Source organism: Lonchura striata, chromosome 4, assembly GCF_046129695.1.
Source record: "Lonchura striata isolate bLonStr1 chromosome 4, bLonStr1.mat, whole genome shotgun sequence".
Lineage (NCBI taxonomy): Eukaryota > Metazoa > Chordata > Aves > Passeriformes > Estrildidae > Lonchura > Lonchura striata.
In genome coordinates, this window is record NC_134606.1 from 9,347,472 (window position 1) to 9,370,022 (window position 22,551).

Here is a 22,551-nt window from a genome sequence, read left to right on the forward strand (position 1 = left end):
CTGTCCAACCGGTTCGCCTTCGACAGATGGCAAATGGAATACAAGCTTATCTTACAACCCAGGACATTATCCACCCCTTATTCTATTTCCATCTGTACACCATGAAATTTTACACCCAGTTCTCTCTTAAGACTAAGTTTCCCTGTGGTACACAGCGGGTCTCCCCATCTTCCTGCATTACCCACTAAGTGTAACCAGGTCCTTGAGCAAAGACAATCCCACGAATGGGTTGGTCTTTGCCTGAGGTGGGATTAATCCAAACAGTTTTCCCTAAAATACTTTTCATATGTACTATAGGGACCTTATCTCCATCTACTGCGTGTAAGGGTTCTGACTGAGCAGGGCCAGCTCGATTGACAGACCCCCGGGTGTTGACTATCCAGGTTGCTTTTGCCAGGTTAATTTCTCAGTTTCTAAATGTTCCCCCACCGAGTGCCTTCAGGGTAGTCTTAAGGAGTCCGTTGCACCGTTCAACTTTGCCGGCAGCTGGAGCATGATAGGGAATATGATATATTCATTCGATACCATGTTCTCTGGCCCAGGTGTTGATAAGGCTGTTCTTGAAATGGGTGCCGTTGTCAGACTCAATTCTCTCAGGGGTGCCGTGTCTCCACAGGACTTGTTTTTCCAAGCCTAAGATGGTGTTCCGGGCAGTGGCATGAGGTACAGGGAAAGTCTCCAGCCATCCAGTGGTGGCTTCTACCATGGTCAGCACGTAGCGCTTGCCTTGGCGTGTCTGGGGCAGTGTGATGTAGTCAATCTGCCAGGCCTCCTCATACTTGTACTTGGACCACCGCCCACCATACTATAGGGGCTTCACCCTCTTGGCCTGTTTGATGGCAGCACACGTCTCACAGTCATGGATAACCTGGGAAACACTGTCCATGGTTAGATCCACCCCTCGGTCTCGTGCCCACTTGTAGGTGGCATCTTTGCCCTGATGACCTGAGGCATCATGAGCCCATCGAGCCAGGAACAGCTCTCCCTTATGGTGCCAATCTAAGTCTATCTTTGACACCTCTATTTTTGCTGCCTGATCTACCTGCTCGTTGTTCCGGTGCTCTTCATTAGCCCGACTTTTGGGGACATGGGCATCTACATGACGGACTTTCACCGTCAGCTTTTCTACCCGAGAGGCAATGTCTTTCCATATATCAGCAGCCCAGATTGGCTTTCCTCTACGTTGCCAGTTGGCCTTTCTCCACCTTCCCAGCCAGCCCCACAGAGCATTGGCTACCATCTATGAATCAGTATAAAGGTAGAGCTTTGGCCACTTTTCCTTTTCAGCAATGTCTAGAGCCAGCTGAACGGCTTTGAGTTCAGCGAGTTGGCTCGATCCACCTTCTCCTTCGGTAGCTTGTGCAACTTGGCGTGTGGGGCTCCATACGGCTGCTTTCTACTTCCGGTTCATTTTTATGATGCGATAGGAACCGTCAGTGAAAAGAGCGTAGCAGGTCTCCTCTGCTGGTAGTTGGTTGTATGGTGGAGCTTCTTCAGCCCTTGCCACTTGTACCTGCTCCTCATCATCAGTGAGACCAAAGTTTTCACCTTCTGGCCAGTTCGTAATTATCTCTAAAATCCCAGGGCGATTCAGGTTTCCAATACGGGCGCGTTGAGTGATGAGGGCAATCCATTTGCTCCATGTGGCGTCAGTGGCATGGTGGGTAGTAGGAACCTTTCCTTTAAACATCCACCCCAGCACCGGTAGTCGGGGTGCCAGGAGGAGTTGTGTTTCTGTGCCAATTACTTCCGAGGCTGCTTGAATTCCTTCAAAGGCAGCCAAGATTTCCTTCTCTGTGGGAGTGTAGTTGGCTTCAGACCCTCTGTAACTTCGGTTCCAGAATCCCAGTGGTCGGCCTCGAGTCTCCCCAGGCACTTTCTGCCAAAGGCTCCAAGACAACCCATGGTTCCCGGCTGCAGAGTAGAGCACATTCTTGACCTCTGGTCCCGTTCTGACTGGGCCAAGGGCTACAGCATGAGCGATCTCTTGCTTGATCTGGGTGAAGGCTTGTTGCTGCTCAGGGCCCCAGTGGAAATCATTCTTCTTTCGGGTAACCAGATAAAGAGGGCTCACAATCTGGCTATACTCAGGAATGTGCATTCTCCAGAAACCTATGGCACCCAGGAAAGCTTGTGTTTCCTTTTTGCTGGTTGGTGGGGACATAGCTGTGATCTTGTTGATGACTTCAGTGGGAATCTGGCGCCGTCCATTTTGTCATTTCACTTCCAGGAACTGGATCTCTCGGGCAGGTCCCTTGACTTTGCTCTTCTTGACGGCAAAGCCAGCTTCCAGTAGTATCTGGATGATCCTCTCACCTTTCTCAAACACTTCTGCCGCTGTGCTCCCCCACACAATGATGTCATCAATGTATTGCAGGTGTTCTGGAGCCTCACCCTTTTCTAGTGCAGCCTGGATCAGTCCATGGCAGATGGTGGGGCTGTGTTTCCACCCTTGGGGCAGTCGGTTCCAGGTGTACTGCACGCCCCTCCAGGTGAAAGCAAACTGAGGCCTGCATTCTGCTGCCAGAGGAATGGAGAAAAACGCATTAGCAATATCAATGGTGGCATACCACTTTGCTGCTTTGGACTCCAGCTCGTACTGGAGTTCCAGCATGTCCGGCACAGCAGCGCTCAGCGGTGGAGTCACTTCATTTAAGCCACGATAGTCCACAGTCAATCTCCATTCTTTGTCAGATTTGCGCACAGGCCAGATGGGGCTGTTGAAGGGTGAGTGGGTTTTGCTGACCACCCCTTGGCTCTCCAGCTCCCGAATCATTTTGTGGATGGGGATCACGGCATCTCGATCCGTCCGATACTGCCGGCGGTGCACTGTCGAGGTCGCAATTGGCACGCGTTGTTCTTCCACCCTTAGGAGTCCTACTGCAGAGGGGTTTTCTGACAGTCCAGGCAAGGTGTTCAATTGCTTAATGTCTTCTGTCTCTACAGCGGCTATTCCAAAAGCCCACCTGAGTCCCTTTGGGTCTTTGTAATATCCGTTCCGGAGGAAGTCTATACCTAGGATACACGGAGCATCTGGGCCAGTCACTATAGGGTGTTTCTTCCACTCCTTCCCAGTCAGGCTCACCTCAGCTTCCACCAGAGTCAATTGTTGTGATCCCCCTGTCACACCAGCAATGGAAACAGGCTCTGTCCCCACATGTCTCGATGGTATCAGAGTACACTGTGCACCAGTATCAATTAAAGCATCATATTTTTGTGGCTCTGATGTGCCAGGCCATCGGATTCACACTGTCCAGAAGATCCGGTTTTCCCGTGCCTCTTCCTGGCTAGAGACAGGGCCCCTCTAACACTGGTTATCATTCCTTCCCTGGGCATACATACTAGAGGTCTCTTCAAGGGGGTCTGACAGATCGTACCCACAAGCTTGGTCACGGGAGGTTGAGGCTACCTTCACTTTGGTGGAACTCCCCCGGTTAGAGTTTCTCTCTTTGAGTTGACGGACCCGTGCTGCCAGGACAGAGGTGGGTTTCCCATCCCACCTCCCCATGTCTTCCCCATGGTCACGCAGGAAGAACCACAGATTAGCCCTTGGGGTGTACCCTCTCTCTCTAGCTGGGGATTGTTGGGTGCTGATTCTGGGGCCTGTGACTCTCACGGGTGCTGTATTAACCTTCCTTATCTCCTCCCTCATCTCCTCTTTAAACTCCTTAATCACAGCTGAGATATGAGCCTGCATTGGGCCATTAATCATACTCTCATAATTCCTAAGTTTGTTGGCAACAGAACCTATTGTCTCTCGGTGGGTGTCAGCATTGATCGTTGCAATGAAGGTGGCGTATTGAGATGGCCCAAGATTTGCCAGACTCCACAGCATTTGTCCCGTACACCTGACCTTGTCAGGGTCATTATTGTGTCGTCCATCTTTCCCAAAGAGTACCTCCAATACTGCCACTTCTCTCAGCTGTTGGATCCCTTCCTCGAGGGTCTTCCAGCGCATTCTATGATGGTGCTCTTGCATTCTCTCTCTGTGGATAAACCTCTCCCTGACACTCATTAAGAGCCGCTCCCAGAGAGAAAGGGACCCTGGTTCCCTTACAAAAACCTGATTTATACCCGAGTCCTGGGTCAAGGGTCCCAAGTTCCTTGCCTCACCACCGTCCAGCTGCACGCCTGTACCCATAAGATCCCAAACCCGGAGTAGCCAGGTAGCATAAGCCTCACGCCCTCGTCGCACAATGTCTTTATGCAGATTGCGAAGACTTTCGTACGTCAGGGACTCGGTGATGATAGCAATCTCTGGCTCCCCTGTGGGTTGTGAGGTTCCTCCATTCCTGTCCCTATCTGCAGGGTGCTCTGCTTTCACCTTAGACTTCCTTGTTTTTACCGGGGCCACTGCTGCTGACCGTGACTGCCCTTGTGGTTCAGCTGGAACCTGGACAGTTGTAACATTAGTGGGTTCCACAGCTGTACTATTAGACTGTCCCTCCTCAAGGCAAAGGGCCGGTTTCTCACCAGTTGGGGAAATGCACTCCTTCAGCATCTCTCGTATCTCCTTAACCAGAACCTTCACCCAATCTGGGCGGTTCATTTCTGAGGTGGGCTGTGGGGCAGGGTCAGGCTCTGGAGCAGCAGCATCTCGAGTCTGTGGTGTAGGTGTGAGGGTAGTTATCCAGGTTAATCTTCCCTTATCTCTGAATGCTAAATATAACAGGACTATCAGCAACACCACCCATTGTATGGTATCATTAGCACTTATAAAGGATCTTAACCCTTTGAGAACTGGTGGAACAGACCCAAAAAGATGGTTAAAAGGTTGAGAGAAAGTTTGCCCAGGTGCTATTTCCTCGCAGTAGGTACCGTTATTAAAGTAACCCCAAAAACATACAGTTAACGTGTGATAGCTATGAATCCATGTACCTGCCTTCCAGAGGAAATTAAAGATCTATGAATTCCTCACCCAATTAACTCAGAAGCCAAACTTGATAACAGACACCGTAGCCTTAGTCATAGGACCCATTTTTAGATAAGGGTCTGCAAATGGGAAAAGTATAGCTACGATCACATGCCACCCAAACCAAGGTAAACTAGACTACATGGTGATGCTGAAGATGTTTTTACACACAACAAAACCAAATTACTTAAGAACTGTTAATCCTTTTTCCCTCTCAATGCCCTCGGGCCCCACGTTGGGCGCCAAATTCTGTCTTGGTTAGACAAGACAGGAGTCTGTGAAAGAGGGCAAAGCCTCTTGTGCAATGGAGAACGGCAAACCCCCCTCCCTCTGAATTACGAGGATCTTTAAATTAAAAGGCTCTCAGGCAAAGATATGGGAATGGGAGTAACAATTCTTTATTAGGAGAAAACTAGACAACAATTTAAAAAGGAAAATGCAATCGGTACAAACAAAACTAGTGAAAGAAAAAGTCTAGAACCTGAGGAATGCCAGTATCAGGTTTTGCTGGGACAATTGCTTTCCCTTGCAATAGTTGATGAGTTGCAGCTGAAGTGGTGATCTTTAGAAGGGTATAATTTTCCTCTGAAGATCTGGTGGCAGTGGGGGCCGGTCTTCCTCTGCGCCGGGGTTGCCTCTGAGCTCCGCTGCCGTCGCCTCTGCGCGCGCCGGCTGCTTCGCTGCGAGTGCCGCCGAAGAGAGAGAGAGCGAGAGCTGCTTTCCCCGGGAATCCCGCGCAGAGAGAGAGAGAGAGCTGCTTATCTCGGAGTCCCGCAAAGAAGAGGGAGAGCTGCTTCTCTCGGAATCCCGCGAAGAGAGAGTGAGAGAGCTGCTTCTCTCGGAGTCCCGCGAAGAAGAGGGAGAGAGCTGCTTCTCTCGGAGTCCCGCGAAGAAGAGGGAGAGCTGCTTCCCCCCTCTGGGTGGGACCCCTCACGGCGTTACATTTTTTCAGCCTTTCATTGAATCAGTCAAAGGTGTATACACAAACCATTGTCTCTGAGAGAGATAACAAAAAACCTGTCCAACCGGTTCGCCTTCGACAGATGGCAAATGGAATACAAGCTTATCTTACAACCCAGGACAAGTATAAACTTTAAAATGAAATATTTTAAACACTGAAGAGGTGTCTTTGTATGTTTATTTAGTAACTCAGTGGGTGGAAATCATTGAGTGTTTAAGTGCTAACATGGAGTTTCATTGTAATATCCCATTGTGCAGAGTCAAGAAAAATAATTTATTTTGGTCATTGTGTTCAGCTGTCTCAGTTCGCTGGTTTTTTTCATTCTGATATAAGAAATTAGTTGAATTTTGAAACTTCTTTCCTAATGTAAGAATTAAAGAGGATGAAATCTGCTAATTCTGGAGTCTTGAAGTAGATAATTTTCTTCATCTCAATGATTTTGTTTAACATAATCTGCATTTCAAAATTTATGTAAACATGCCTTTGCTGTGTGCATCCACATCTGAAGTGGTTTTAGCTAATAAGCATGCAAACAAATTACTAAGCAAATTAGAAGCAGTGTAAGTTAAGTCCCTAACAAAAATCTAAAAATGGCAAAAGAATAGAGACATATGTAAAACTTTACTAATTTTAGATGTAGATGATGAATGATTACTTACATGAATATATATGCACTCTTTTCTACTTAGCTGTAATTTGATATATCAGATGACCAGGAACTGGAGGCTTGAATATCAAAGTGTTGTGAAGGTGGCTTTATTGAACTGTCTTTTTGTCAGGGGAAGGTTTCATAGTTCTTCTGAGAAGGATTTTGGAATGAGGGTTGTAATGCTGTGTCCAGAAGCCTGGGATAATGTTACACAAAGGAATTGTTGTGAGTGCAAGAAGGAGGTGCGAGTGAGCAACTCCGGCTGAGCTTTCAGCTCTTCTGGTAGATGCAGGCAGTTGCTGACTGGGACATGTAAAACTGAAAGGAAGCCTGGCCAGGGAGTGGGGGCTGTGTGTGTTTGTGCTTTCCAGATTCCAAAAACCACATGCTAATGGAGTGATGTGCATATTACTGAATGGACCTAAAATAAATGTAAAAAGAACACTTTGGGTTGCGAAGTCAAGATTTCTGAGTTTGTATCCAGAAATGTGTTGGCAGTCCAAGCATGTTTTCTTCTTATTAATGAACATGTATAATAATAATTGTTACACTGCCATGATAAGAAGTGTTACACACTTCTTATTAATGAACACTAATTGCAGTGATTATTTAATTTCTGATTTGTGCAATATTTCTTATATCTGCTTTAACTTTTTAAGAAAAAAATAAAAGGCAAAAGCCCCAAACTGATGAGTTTAGACCTCATGTCTGGAACTTCTGTCATTGTCTCTGAGAAGGTTTGAAGGACATTCATGCTTCTAGAAACCAGTCTGACCAGACAAATTAAGGAATTTTTTTCCCCAGTTTAAATGAGACCTCTCATATTAATTTTGTGTTGAATGAATTTATAAGCATATTGGACTTTTCATATAAGTTTGCTTACTTTTCTAGTCTTGTATATTAAAATCCTTTTCCCTTCTCTAGAATATTGCTATCCAGCAGCACAAACGTTGGTTTCTCATTTGGGAAGATGTGCTAATTTTAGATGGATTTGAACTACTACTTTGAAGGTAGAAACACATGAATTCTGTAAATATCTCCCTACCTGATTTATTTATTATTCTTCTCTGTCCTTCTCCATAGGTTCCTTAAAACTGTGCTATGAATGGTGATTCTGGTGTGGGGGTGGTGACTTCACCACCTCCAACAACAGCCCCTCATAAAGAGAGGTATTTTGATAGAGTTGATGAAAATAATCCAGAATATTTGAGAGAGAGAAATATGGCACCTGACCTTCGCCAGGATTTTAACATGATGGAACAGAAGAAGAGAGTCTCCATGATTCTTCAAAGCCCAGTAAGAAAATAAATGCTTCATCTTTGAAGTGACAAATTTAATATTTTTTTTCCCCACTATCAGTATGGAATTGGAGAATTTTGTGTTACCTTATATCCATTCGTTGTTTTTTCTTCTTGGCCTTTTTTGATTCTTTTTCCTCATTTTATCTGTTTGAATTTTTATGATCTACTAACAAAGCAGCACTTCAGTCTGGCTTTCAGAATCCTCTATATAATCATCATCGTTTTTTTCATATTTTCCATTTAATCCTTGTAAAACATTTATTCATTGGTTTCATTTTTTTGTTTCAATGTAACTCTCTTAAGAGGAGCTTATACAAGGCAGGTCTGTCCTGTACTCAGTTTTCCTTTTGGGATTTGGACATGTGAAATATTTTTACAATCTCTTTCTGAAAAGGTGCACAGTAATGAAGTATGAATGATTGACATTTAATATTGAAGATGTTCCCCTGGGCAGATAGTACACAAACAAACTTTCTTTTTGTAATAACTACTGAGTGACTTTAGATACAAAACATTACGTGACATAACTTCACTTGGAATAGGGATGTGGTGGTCCATTCACAATTTTCCTATAATTAAACCAATTTGATTTATGAAAATATTAATAAATCTCTTAATAAAAAAGTAATGACCTAATGGCTGTAGTACTACTCTTTCACTACAAATTCCAGTGTTCTTGTCAAAAGCAAGAGCAATCAGCAATAATAAAAACTCTGGTTTTCTTTCTTCCAATTTAAAATATATTTTTAAAAATCCCAGGAAAATGTAAACAACCCTTAATCTAAACAGGTTTTAAAAATTTACTGTTCATTGTTTTCTGTGTTCCTGGATGCCTTCTTGGCTCTCAGTTCCCTGTGAGCCACAGTGAGAAATTCTCTTTTCTGGTTCTGCCACTTTTCCTTTCACATTTTGTGTTAAAGTCAGTTGTACGTTCTCCTACTTCCAGAAATTCATACTAGCAAGGCTTAAAAGACTTTTGGTGTTACTTGAAAAGAGAATGCTGGAATTTCCATAAAAAAAACCCAAGTGACTCAGATCATTGGAGCTCCAGAGAGCAATGCACCCAGTAGTTCTGCCTTGAGGTGTTTTTCAGAAGAGGTGTTGGATGGTTCCATCCAAGTGCTAAAAAGAAGCTGTGTGTGAAAGGCTGAAGTTCATTGGAACATGCATTACAACGTGCAGTGTCTTCTTACTAGGCCTTCTGTGAAGAATTGGAATCCATGATCCAGGAGCAGTTTAAGAAGGGGAAGAACCCAACAGGTTTATTGGCTTTGCAGCAGATTGCGGATTTCATGACAACGCACGTACCAAATGTCTACCCTGCAGCACCTCAAGGAGGAATGGCTGCATTAAACATGAGTGAGTGCACCTTCAGTGATCACAGCTGAATTCTTTTTTCTTTTCTTGAAAGGCTTAAAATGAAGACAGTGTGAATGTAGTAGAGTACTGTGAAGTTAAAATGCTATCCTGTTTTGCTCACACAAACAATGAACACATGAAATGAATTGGTTAGTTTCTAAATGCCACAGTGGTATGCAGTGTGATTCATATGTATAGTTTATATCAAAAGTTATTTCAAGGATGGTATCTAAATTGAAAAATAAGCCTGATAAGTCAGTGCTATTAAAAAGTTTTAATATTTAAATATTGCTGATTACTACATGGTTTGTCTTCAGGAAAATCGAATGCTTATTAGCAGTCTGGTAACAGTGAAGGGCTTTAGAAACTAATTATTTTTGCCATTGAAATACTGTTTGCAGCTTTCTCCTGTGAGGTGAAGCTTTAGACAAGAAAAACCAGCGAGCAAAACAGAACAGGAAAAAAACTAGAATGTGCAAATGTATGTAGACACAGGTTTTCTGTTAAGTTAAAATAAATCCTTGCCTTTGCTCCAAAAGAGATCTTTAGTTCTGAATGTAGCATAGCCTTGTTCTGCTTTTTCACGGTTGCTTTTAGCCACATTTCTAATTTCACTGTAACTAGAATTACAGTATTTGTAATTATTACCATAATCTTCCTCTCTCTTGCTTGTACTTAATTTTTCTTAATAAATGAACCTGTGTGCATCTTTTTAGGTAATGTAATTCTTCTTGTTGAGAATAAATGTATCACAAAAAATGGAATATTTGGGATTAAATTCTTCTTTTAGTAATGAAGATGTATTTTACAAACAATCATTAGTTGGAGAGAGGAAAAAATATTTTGCTAAGGAATGCACTGTTGCGTTAGTACTAATTTCTAGTAGGGAAGGAAATGAATGCTGAGTCTGCCAAAGCTGAACAACCTTGCTGAGGATTGTCATTACATTTGTGTAATGTAAATTATTTCATTGTAGGAATGAAAATTTGCTGTCCATTTCTTAGGTTAATGTGTTCATATAAACCAGTAAGAACAATGGATAAAGTAGTGGCACATGTTGCTAGGTTTGAACTGACACTGAACTCAACCTGCCTTGTCTTTTTGTACCCCTTCTCCTCTTCAGGTCTTGGCATGGTAACACCAGTAAATGATCTGAGAGGGTCCGATTCCATTGCTTATGAAAAAGGGGAGAAGTTGTTACGATGCAAATTGGCAGCTTTCTACAGATTAGCAGATCTATTTGGCTGGTCTCAGCTTATTTACAATCATATAACAGTGAGTATTGAATCAACAGATAACTGAACCAATTGTTTTAACATACAAGAGAATCGCTTTCCTCCCTTATCTGTCATTTTCTTTGTGTGTGAGAAGAGCAAAGTGGTATTGAAAACAATATAATAGTGAAGAGATTTGTCATTGCATTTCAGCTTGGATGTCAGCTACCACAGTCTGAATAGAGTCTTGAGAGAGTGTACATGAGAATTCTTAGGATGAAATAAAGATTGCTGAAAGACTTAGTCTTTTAATGTCTCAAATGCTTTGAATAATTGTATTTATTATTCTACAAGGTCAGTTCTTAGTTTTCTTGATTTTTTTGCTAAATACTAAAATATCTTCTTAGTCATTCAGCTGAATTTTATAATTCAGGTACCAGCCTTTCTGAAAAAGAAGCCATAGTATTTCTGAACATGAGTGAGTTTCTCCGCTTAATGCAGCGTGCCAACAATTTTCCTTGTGACTGAGTAATCATTGGCATCCATAAAAATAATGACAAGGAGGTCAAATCAAGGAGGTTTTATATGCCAGAAGAATGGTCAACATGACTCTCATGAGTAAAGTCACAGCTGTGGTGTGCTGCCCTGTCAATAGTTGTCCTAACAGAGCTGAATTGTTTTTTATTCTACATATGTCCTTTATGTATTTTCAGTTCTTCTAGTTGCAGTTGAAATGAAATATGGTAATATTATTTTTACTGCTTGTCGAGAATTCAAGGCATATTATTTGTGAACAGATGAAGATGATAAATAATACGTGTAAGCATAGGATCAAGATGGTATTGGTTAGATCATTTGGTTCCTTTTGCAAGGGAGAATATCCAACATAATGGTTCTTGTAAACAGCTCTGTGCCACCCCCAGATTTTTCATGCGTGACAGGAGAAGTGATTTTGTAAAAGGCACATTAATGCACTGAAAAGCAAGCAGGTTTGGAGATGGCTTTCTAATGTAAAGTTCAGCCATGGGAATGTTTGTACATTTAGATAAAAAATTAATGTAATGAAGAGCAGCATGTCAAGGGAAGGGGTTGAAGCAAGGGCATGTAATTGGAGTGGAATGCCTCAAGTTTGCTTTCTTTGTGGAGGAGTACAAGGAAGATACCAGTAGAGGAGGTACCAGTTGAGGTGGAAGACAATCAAAGCACTTGGAAAATGAGATTCTGAAAGTGTTTTAGTCACATCTGAATGGCAGAGGTACTGGAAAGCTCTTGGTTTGTCAGCAGCAGTCCCAAGTCTTAGTTCTCCTGTCTTTCACAAGCTCCTCCAGTGAACAGCATTCTGAAAGATGACTGAAAGATATAAATTTTCTTCAGAAGCTGATACAGAACAAGGTTGTTATGTTTATTAAGTAGTACTAAGACACCCCTTTGGAATGTGGTGAATGCTACCACTTCATGCAGTGCTGGTGTTTGACTCCAGGTTTTCCGTTTTTTTGTGAGTGGATGCTGTAATTTCTGGGTGATTGCATTCAAGTTACAAGCTTGTGCCAGTGCACTTGTGAGGTAAGAGAAAAGGTACAACAGCCTTCTGTGAGAGTCATAAGCCTGTGTGTTAGAGGAGAATGGCATATACTCTCATACCCTCACAATTTCCATCTCGGCATATCCATAGTTGTGTGGAGTATCGTTGCTTTTTTGGATCCTTATCAATCACTAACAGCTACTGTATGTGGAATTGCTCAGACTGGTGCAATCCTGATGCAGAATTACAGAGCATCAGGAGCTTTCATGCCAAGTATAATAATGTTGAGTATACTTGGGTAGCTCCCAAGTCAAGTGCAAGAATGTAGAGTAAACTTGGGTGTCTCCAGGGTCAGGCAGAATTTGAGATTACAGGTAGACATCATTCACCAGGTCTTGATTTGCTTTGGAGGCATGAGCTGTTAATTGGATCTAATCCTAAAGCAAAGTGGTTTGTGAGTCTCGCTGATTGATTGTCTTTGATTTGAGCTTTCTTATTAGCTTTTGGGATATTTTGAATAATGTTCTTTGTCTTGCATAAATAAGTAAGAGATTTTTCTTGATCATTTGCACTTCTGTAGTGGAGAACTACTTTGGTGATTCATAAAAGTACAGATTAACTTCAACTGACTGCTTCAGTTTAAGATTCTTATGCTGTAGCATGTTCCCAGCTGGTTGTAAAGGAAACCAGATCTGTGCTAGAACCTTTTGCATGTCTGCACAACTACTTACTAGATTTTTTTTTTTCCGGGCAGTAGAACTATAGCTAAGTATATGTGTATTTAATGTTGCAAGTAGTAACAGACATAAGGCAGAAACAGCATAAAGTAGCTGCATCTCAGGGAAATTGAAAACTTATAAATAACTTTAAAAAAACCCAAACAACAACCAAACAAAAAGCCGAAACCCACAACACAAACTACCCAAATGCTGGATAGACTCATAGCAAAGTAGGGAGTTGTCTCATGTGTCCAGTAAAACTTAGGAAGCCTGTTAATTCACCATCACAAGACACCTTAATTACCTAGATGTCCTGTACTTTTCATTGTACATACTTTTAAGAGATACATCCCAAGATGTGAATGCTTTGAAGCAAAATTATTTTTGTATTAAAAACCCCTGATTGTGTTTGTATTATAAACCTCTGAGAGAGGAAAAACATAAGTGAAGTTCAGGACACTTGGTAGAAAATTTGCAAGTGTGCTATACTGCTCACAGATATCTCACAGGAACCTGAATCAGTGACAAAATCCTTCTCAGCACCAAGATGTTTTAGATCTTTAGAAATTTTAGGCCAATTCTTGTGTTTTTTCACAGCCTTTTACTCTATACCTCATATTTTACTAGGGCAGAAATACAGTTGGAGTGTAAACTCATTCAACTGAAAGAATTAACTTTTTTCCCCATTTCTCTCAGCATTGTTCATTTTATCCATAGTAGGCGAGTTGTCATTGTAACAGAATATAAGTGTTTACTAAATTCCACTAATCTGAAGGACACTGGCCTGTTACTGCCATCTGGTTTTGTTCAACATTTGTTAATTAACAATGCAGTGCATTGATTATCTGTTGTAGCATACATGAAAGTCATAATGTGTTTTGTAGGTATACTTGCCCATTCCATAATCAGGATGTAAAAGTAATAGTTTGGGGTCTTCTTGTATGCTTTAATAAATCTACTTAGTAACTCTTGTTTTACTCTTAGGCCAGAGTAAACTCTGAGCAAGAGCATTTCCTTATTGTACCTTTTGGCCTCCTCTACAGTGAAGTCACTGCATCTAGTCTGGTAAGCAATTGTTAATTTTCATAGCTGTAAAATATTTACATTTATATATGTATGTGTGTATATATGTATGAGTATATATGTCACTTCAAATTCAATCCTAGAGACTATTTTACTGTTGTGTAATATGTTTAGAACAAGGTTATTGAACATGGCTGGTTTTGGTATTGCTGGGTATCTGAGAGATTTGTTTGCCCATGTTCATCACCAGGTGTCCTCCAGTTGATCTACCTGTAAAGAAGTATTAGGTCATTTGGACAGTGAATCACCTCATACTTTTTAAAGCTGCTGGCTGTTGAGTCGACCTTGTTGAAGGAAACTTTAGGCATTTCAGATATAAATGATGACAACTGGTTTTAGAGTCTCAGTGGTAGATGCTGAATTAAATCAGATTTTTTTTGAGTCTTGATTATGAAAGTAATTCTTTCAATTCCCAGGTTAAAATCAATATTCAGGGAGATGTGGTTGATCGTGGAAGCACTAACCTGGGAGTAAACCAAGCTGGTTTTACGTTGCACTCAGCAATTTATGCAGCTCGACCTGATGTCAAATGCATTGTCCACATCCACACGCCAGCAGGAGCAGCGGTAAGCTCCCTTCCGGCTGTGTCCTGTTCCCCCACCCCTCCCAAAGGGAAAATAGGTGGGTCCCATCAATCACAGATTTGCTTCCTATTTGGAGGGCAGAGAGCCTTTCAGTCTGTCTTCAAGTATGATTCTCTTTGAATCAGAGCTCATCCTTACTGGGTTGTTACCTGAATGGTCAGACAGTAAATTGAGTTCTTTCACTGGAAAATATGTATGTCATATATGTGTGTCCTTTACCACAAAAGATCAGATCTTTTGAGAGTGAGTCATAAAATCTGTAACATATTTTGTTGGTTTTGTAAAGCACAGTTTGCCAAGGTTTTATGAAATGCTTGAAACTTTCCCAGTATTTCTGTTTGGAGAAACTGATTACAAGTCAGTTCTGCCTCTTTATAATGTTTTGAGAGAATGACTTTGTGTTCACATTCTGGTGATTTTTTTACAACCATTTTAAGGATAAATGAGCAAATTCCTACTATTGTGAATTACAGTGTATAAGTTTACCTGCAGTGCTGCAGAATTATCTGTATCACCAAAGTTCTTCTTTTGGCATGGGGGCAGGAGGGGGGAAGTAACTGAATGGAGTGGAAGGAATGAAGGATGCAGTTGATTTTGGGATTTGGTGTTTTCTTGAGGTTTTTTTCCCCAAGTCCTTTTATATTGAGGTTGCTGTTGTGTAAAAACAGCCATATTGAGACAGACCCAAAATCATAGTGACTTTTGTATCTAGTCCAAAAGTTATCAAAAATAGAGGCTTTAAGGACAGAGTATGTATGTACATACACTGTGTATGTACCTATAGAGATATATTCAATTAATACATAAAAATATACTCTTATCTTAATTCTCATCACTATATTTTTTCACTTTTTCTGTTGCAAGAAATTAAATCAGTTGTTTTACTATTTCTCAGGTTTCTGCAATGAAGTGTGGTCTCTTGCCAATTTCACCTGAAGCACTTTCTCTAGGGGAAGTAGCTTATCATGACTACCATGGTATTTTAGTGGATGATGAAGAAAAGGTGGTTATTCAGAAAAATTTGGGGCCTAAAAGCAAGGTCAGTATTTACAAAGAATAAAGGAGGGGGGGCAGTATGTTTGTATGGCAGGTATATTCTTTAATCAGCAGTAAATATACTTTAATCAAGAGCAAGAAAATACTTGGCGTACTGCTGGTAACTTTCTTTCAATGTTTCTCTAGGTCCTTATTCTCAGAAACCATGGCTTAGTATCAGTTGGAGAGACTGTTGAGGAGGCTTTCTACTATATTCATAACCTAGTGCTTGCGTGTGAGATACAAGTAAGAGCTTTCATATGTTATGTAATAATGCAGCTTGCTGTGTTAACCTCCAAACAGATTAATAATTGCATACTTTACTGGTTCAGCTCTTGGATCTAAACTAACACAGCAATGTGTGCTGTCACTATATTGTGGGGGGACATCCAAAACTTTGGTTTCACAGACAATATTCCAGTATTGTATTGAAACCATCAATTTGCTGCCCATTAAAACAGATACTTTCAAAGACTTAAGACAGCTTTTATACAAGCATATTCACTTATTTAGTTTTAAAGTGAAATAGATTTCTTCTGGGTTTATGCCAAGTTTTTAGAGGCTTTTTTTGGTAGTTTTCACCCCATTCCCTACAAGAAACTTAAAGATCACTATTGTTTTAAGGTACGTACCCTGGCCAGTGCAGGTGGCCCTGACAACTTAGTGCTTCTTGATCCTGGGAAGTATAAAGCCAAGTCTCGTTCCCCTGAGTCTCCAGCAGGTGAGGGTACTGTATCCCATCCCAAATGGCAGATTGGTGAACAGGAGTTCGAAGCTCTTATGCGAATGCTGGATAATCTGGTAAGGCAGACCTTTTTGTCTGATTTTTATATTACAATGTATAAAATACATTTTTTAAAGCTGCATGTAGTTGGGATAGTTTATACAGCCTACAGCCTGTTCTTTCTCAAGGACTTGGAGACAATATCAAAAGCATCAGGTGTCCTTTGTACAGATTTAGCACATTTACTTCTTATTTGTAATCTGATTGCTATGGGTGAGATCAGAGGAGATCTTATGGGATTTGGCACTTCCAAATCAGAGTACTGTGGTGCTTGGACTCAATCTGTATTTTCCCCTCTTTCTATCCCTTCCCAAAATGTGTAAAACTATTAATGTCTTATTAGGTGTGAGGTCCTGCGTAATTTGTCTAGGATTCTACTAGTACCTAGGAGAGTTTAAAAGACAGGCTTTAAATAAATAATAGCCTACAGATAAAATTGTTTCAGTAAGAACCCATCCGTAATGAATGACCAGATACCAAAATTTACTATCCAGTTTCAATGGGAAAGATGTGGCTGGGGACAGCAGACTTGTTGTGTCTGACTGATACCTTTGGTAGAGTCAGTTGGATTTCAATTTCTCGAGGAAATACCAGTTTTATGTTTCTTACTGAAATAAGCAGCATCATAAAAGAAATGGCATTGAACTCAGTAGGAATGTAGCAATAGAAACAAGGTTTCAGTCATACAGTACAGACCCTTATGATTAGCCACATATTTTATTGGGTAGTTAATTATATTAGGTGGTAGATAATGACTCAAGATTTGTTCTGATCATTATAAGTTGGAGCAGAGCCCAAGTAAGGCCTAAGCAGTGCTTAATGCATGAAAACTCAATAGAAAGCTAAGTCTGCATAGTTGGGGCTGATGTTTATTTACAGCTGGCTTGGTAGAGAATTTGAGCACTTTGGGAACTAAGCTATTCACACTTCATTTGAGCCATTTTGAAAATATGTTGCTAGTGGAAACTTCTTAAAGAAACTTAAAAGTCCTTCTTGTATGTTAAATGCTGAGCATAATATGAAAGAAAGCATGGGCAGACATGACTAGTGTGAGTAGGGAAGGTTAAAGGAGGAACAAAATACAATTCAGAGGAGGTGGGAAAGTGAAACAACATAAGATTAGGGAAAGGAGTGAATAAGGACAAAAAAGTAGCATTCTTGAAGTATTCCCTTGTATACTGTATGTTGATTTCTAGATGTAAAAACACAGTAAAGATCTTTCTATTTACCCTATCATAGGGGTACTTCTTTATGTCTTTGATTTAGAATTGTGAAAAACCATCAATACTTTTGATTACAGTTTTTTAAAAAGTGTAAATGAATAGCTGAAATGTAGTACAAAAAAAAGTTATGATTCTGCATTTGGACTTGAATCCAACTCCAGAGACTTGAACAATTACTTGAAAATTCTATGAAAAACAGCAGGAAGCACTAATATACATTGTTTTTCCCTTCATAAGAAAACCTATAAAAAGGATTTTTAAAAAATGTGTTATCATTAAAATACAGATGGTAAATTTTTTGCTTGATGGTGAGAAGAGGCACATCCATAGCACTGCTCTTGATGACCTTCTCAGTCACTTCAATGGCTTTTTGCAGGACTACTGGAAATTCTTCACAAAAGCTTAATACAATGTTTTTGATGTTTCATACCAGAAATGGTGACTTTTTAAAATTAGTGGTTCAGAAGTTGCTTAGATTGGAAGGGATGCTAATGTAGCCTCACTTCTGTGTGTCATCCCCTTCGACATGACTGTGCCCACCATAACAGGTGAGCAGCCATGTAAAGAATTGTATTGTGTTGTAGAATGGTTTTCACAGTTAAGACTATCAATGAAATTTCAGTTATCTGTTGAAAAACTCAGAGATATAGAAGACTAATTCTACTGCTCTCCTTCTCCAGGGTTACAGAACCGGCTACCCATATCGATGCCCTGCTCTGAGAGAGAAATCTAAAAAGTACAGCGATGTTGAGATTCCAGCTAGTGTCACAGGTTACTCCTTTACTAGTGATGGTGAATCAGGCATTTCCTCCCCCCTCAGACACAGTTTTCAGAAACAGCAGCGAGAGAAGACAAGGTGGCTGAACTCTGGCCGAGGGGATGATGCTTCTGAAGAAGGGCAGAATGGCAGCAGTCCCAAGTCGAAGACTAAGGTGTGGACGAACATTACACACGATCACGTGAAACCCTTGCTGCAGTCTCTCTCGTCCGGTGTCTGCGTGCCAAGCTGTATTACCAACTGCTTGGTCTGTGCCTACCTTACTGTTCATAGTTAGATGATGTAGAGCAACTTGGGGTGGCTGGCACTTAGAGGCTTTGGGAAGAAAAAGATAACTCTCCTAATTATTTTCTTCTTTCTTATATTAAAAAAAAATAAATGTGTTTTACTAACCACTTAATTTGATTAGCTGTGACCTGTAAAAATGATCTTGCTTATTAATGCTTAAAACTGCTTAAGACTTTGGACCTTTTAGTTTTTTTCTGTCTTTCCAAGCTATTGAAACAGATTGAATTATAGTTTTGACTAAATAGGTTCTGCATTTCAGTGTTTCTATTAAGGACAGCTATGTAAGGGAGCTACTAATTCTCTCTGCATGAAAGCTTTTCAGTTCAAAATCAAACTAACAATTCAATGTACTTTTGTACAAGTACATAAAAAAATCAAATTTCTACCTTCTGTAACATATACCAACTTAATCTGCAAGGTATTTGCAATCTTCTCTATGAGAAGGTAGAATTGATTTCAAAGTATTTAAATCTTTTTCCCCCCTTAAGCAGTTTTTTATTGTCTAGTTTCTCAGCTCCTTTTCCTGTCCTGTTTTCTACACTTTTGTCTATCCCAAAGCCTCTGAGTGTGTTCACAACCAGCTGCCTTCTGCATGTAGTGTTGCATGTAAGTAGATGGCCATAAATGGAAAGTCTTTCCTAAAGTATCAGCTGGGTGCGGCATGACTAAAGTGCAGCTCAGGCCATCAGCAGGCACTAATCGATAGATTCTGCAACTGGTGCTTTTCTTTTGTTTATCAATGCTGCTTACAGTTAAATTTTGCACTGAAAGATATGTTAATTGAAAAGCAAAATATCAACTGCTTTCAAATGGACATCGTTAGCTGTTGGTGTGTAACTGTGGGTTTGATACTTTCTTGGGCATACACAGAGTGACTGAGCTGAAGGCAGGGATTTGCACGGCTACAGCCTTTTGTAATGTTTGACCTCAAGCTCAGCCACAGGAGTTCAGTAGAACTTTGGTAGTGGTACTGTGTATAGTAGTAGTATGGTTACAGGTGAGTCTTAAAAATATAAAACTAGTAGTCGTGAGATAAATCCACCATATTATTTTTTTTCCAGAACACCTTAATTTTTATTTATCCCTACAAAACTATGCTACACCTCTGAATACACTCAGGGTCCTCTATATTTTGAATACTTTTATGAAATGATTCCTCAGGCAATAAGGTTGCTAAAATGCATAGTGTTAACATGTAGAAAGTCCTGAAAAAACGGAGGCACTCTCTCTGTGGTATTTTTGTGGTGTTATTTTTGGTTTAAGAAATTAATAAATACATTTGTTGTTTGTACTAGCAACTAAGCAAAATTATCATTTAACTGAATATAGATTTACCTTGATGAAGTATGGTTTTGTTTTATTGATCTACAGTGATACAGATTTACCTTGATCAAATAGTTTACCCATAGCTTCAAGCTATGTATATGTTTGGGCCAGTTTGTGCTTTTCACCCACAGCTCACAAAGGAGGTAGTATTTAATATTTGAAATTATCAATGAAAGACTAAAGCAAAATTCTTCGTCACAAATTAAATTGGTTTAATGATATATTGAAGCAATAGATAATTTCATACAGTATAAAAGGTTCGTGTGTTTAAATTTTTTAATGCTTGCTATTAACCTAAAGAAAAAGTGGCTTGTTATATTGAGGTTGTTTTTATATATATATATATATGTTTTGACTAAAAACTATCTTTAATAAAAAGCTGGAGTAGTTTTTATCTGAGAAGATAATCATCAGTGAGTATTTCGCAGCTCCATGTTCATTCCATTTTTTTACTTTACAGTTGCAAAACATTTTAAAATTCTGTTGCTTTCTGAAGTCTGACAGTTTCTGGCTATCTTATTGTTTCTTGAAGTTACTGAGGAAAAATGCATAGCATTTGCTCTATAAACAGGTTTGCTTTACTGTTCGGTGCATTTTCTATGCAATAGTGATTGGAAATTAGGACATTGTATAAAGTAAATATATCAAGATAAAGAGTTAGTTGTGCCTCAAATTAAACAGGACTCCATACTAAATGCACAGATCAAATAAAGCAACCATCTATGAAGAACCCATGAAGCGCTTAAAGCTTGTGTTTGGGATATTTTTGTAACCTGAGCTATGAGTTATAAAATATTTGACATCACCAAACTGTTCCTTTAGGTTGCTGTGCTGGTACAGCTCTTTGTTTGTGCAGAAACTAATTCTGGTAACATCATTTTGCTGAAGTAGCTTATTTTAATGCAAAACTTTGGTGATGCCCACTCCTGCTTCACAGTACAGAATCATTCACTAAACCTGGATATTGACATCACATTGCTTTTCATACTTCTGTCATCTTATGCTTTAAGTTTGCTTTGATGTTTGTTACCAGAGGATTGAATCAATGATCTCTCTGTCTCTCTCATGTTATTTTGTAAAAACACCCAGTGCAGAAAATGAAAATGGCAGTAACAGTCTTAAAGCTCTTGCCTTAGATCTTGCTGTACTTCTGTTTGGGTAAGGAAGAGTGTCCTTTTTAAACAAGTATGAACTCATTGAGAAATTTCTTATTAAAAATGGCCTTAAAAATAAGTAATTATATTGGCATTCTCCTGCTCCTGTCTTGATATATCTATTCATAAAGTGAGAAGTAGGTGGTTTTTAGAAACACAAATCACTGCAGCTGTCAGTGTGGTCAAGTGCACAGAAAACCAGCTTAAAAACCCCTCAGTCCTAATAATCTCTGAACTATACATAGGAATGACATTGTTTTGGGTGAAAGTTATTTGCAAGTTAACTGGCTCTCTAGTTGTTATTGTTACTAACCAGACTTGATAGAATGGTTCTGATCTCTAGAAATGTATCTGAAGGTATAGTTTATATTACTGAAGAAGAAAGCAACTTAGTCCTAGGAATGAATAGAAGAATGCAATCATTGGTTCAGTTCTCTGCTCTGTATGATGCATGATCAACTGTGATGTGACTTTGCTGCTCTGAGTGTCTGTGGCCATTACAGCAGTTCTGACTCTGCAACTGTTCTTGATGTTACAGTGGACTAAAGAGGATGGACATAGAACTGCCACCTCTGCTGTCCCTAATCTGTTTGTTCCATTGAACACCAATCCAAAGGAGGTCCAAGAAATGAGGAACAAGGTTTGTAATAGCAGTTAAAATAACTTCTTTTTTAGTCATCACCACAATTAAGTTGTGTATTTGTAATGAACTAATTTACTTCGCTATAATGACATTTTGAGGGCTCAGTAACACAGTTCTGGTGTTATCCTTTCCCTTTATAACTAAATAATGAAACAATTCCTAAGTGTCCTGAACTCCTCTTGGAAAAAGTTGGTATTTCTGTTCACTATATGGAGATGTTTTTCAAAGACTAATTTTTCTTAGACCAGTTGCTGTATACCTGTGAAACAGCCAGTCCTGAGTTTATGGTAGTAATTCTGTACCCTGAGATCATAGTTTTACATTAGTGACATGTTTTCCTGTTCTGGTAATACCCGTTGGAATTTTGTGGCCTAGACAAAGTAGTCTATAGATCTCTCTCTGTATTTCAATGTACTGTATTACATAGTACTGTATTAATGCACTGATTATTGCAGACTTTCTTTCTTTTGTCTTTGGAACTGCAAGTTAATATTTTTGAAATGAGCTTGCAGTTAATTTTCCTGGTTTTGAATTTCAGATCTTCTTGTCCAGTCTACCAACAGAAAAGCACTGAATGGATTGGGGTTTTTTCCACTTTATTTCTTTTACATTATAAAATATGCTCTGGTATCTTGTTAATATTAAACTTGTTCTGGATTGTTTTGATACCTCTAATTGATAGCCACATGGTGCATTGGAATTAGCATTCTGTCAAAGAAAGGCTGTGTGCAGGGATACTAGCAGGAGTCTAAAATAATTTGTATATAGCTGACAGAACTTATGCTTGGCACTGTAAAATAGTAACCACTTGAAATGAGAATTACCATGAAATTTCCAAGCAGTTTTTGTGTTTCAAACACAAACCTTGCTTTATTAAAAACTTGAAAGAAGTGACTAAGAGATTAAGTCTTCAAATTTTACACTTTCTCAAGGATGAGAAGGGTGGTAAATTAGAAACAAGTGAAAAAGATGGGGGAACCTTGTGCTTTCTGAGATACCAAGTATTAATAATACTT

The 22,551-nt window shown here is 39.8% G+C and overlaps 1 protein-coding gene across 12 annotated transcripts in view; it reads left to right on the forward strand.

Moving 5' to 3' along the window:
- Nucleotides 1-22,551, forward strand: part of ADD1 (adducin 1) — a 69,012-nt gene that overhangs the window by 30,024 nt on the left and 16,437 nt on the right. For 7 of the 12 annotated variants that reach the window (XM_077782728.1, XM_031504588.2, XM_021550750.3 and 4 more), the window contains exons 2-11: nt 7,606-7,818; nt 9,020-9,182; nt 10,306-10,457; nt 13,622-13,702; nt 14,137-14,286; nt 15,200-15,343; nt 15,487-15,585; nt 15,964-16,140; nt 18,027-18,371; nt 21,431-21,532. In XM_077782728.1, coding sequence (XP_077638854.1) covers nt 7,624-7,818; nt 9,020-9,182; nt 10,306-10,457; nt 13,622-13,702; nt 14,137-14,286; nt 15,200-15,343; nt 15,487-15,585; nt 15,964-16,140; nt 18,027-18,371; nt 21,431-21,532 — 1,608 coding nt within the window. In that variant the 5' untranslated portion in view covers nt 7,606-7,623. The remainder of the gene's footprint in view (nt 1-7,605; nt 7,819-9,019; nt 9,183-10,305; nt 10,458-13,621; nt 13,703-14,136; nt 14,287-15,199; nt 15,344-15,486; nt 15,586-15,963; nt 16,141-18,026; nt 18,372-21,430; nt 21,533-22,551) is intronic. The other 5 variants (XM_021550751.3, XM_077782729.1, XM_077782727.1 and 2 more) reach the window with 1 other exon arrangement.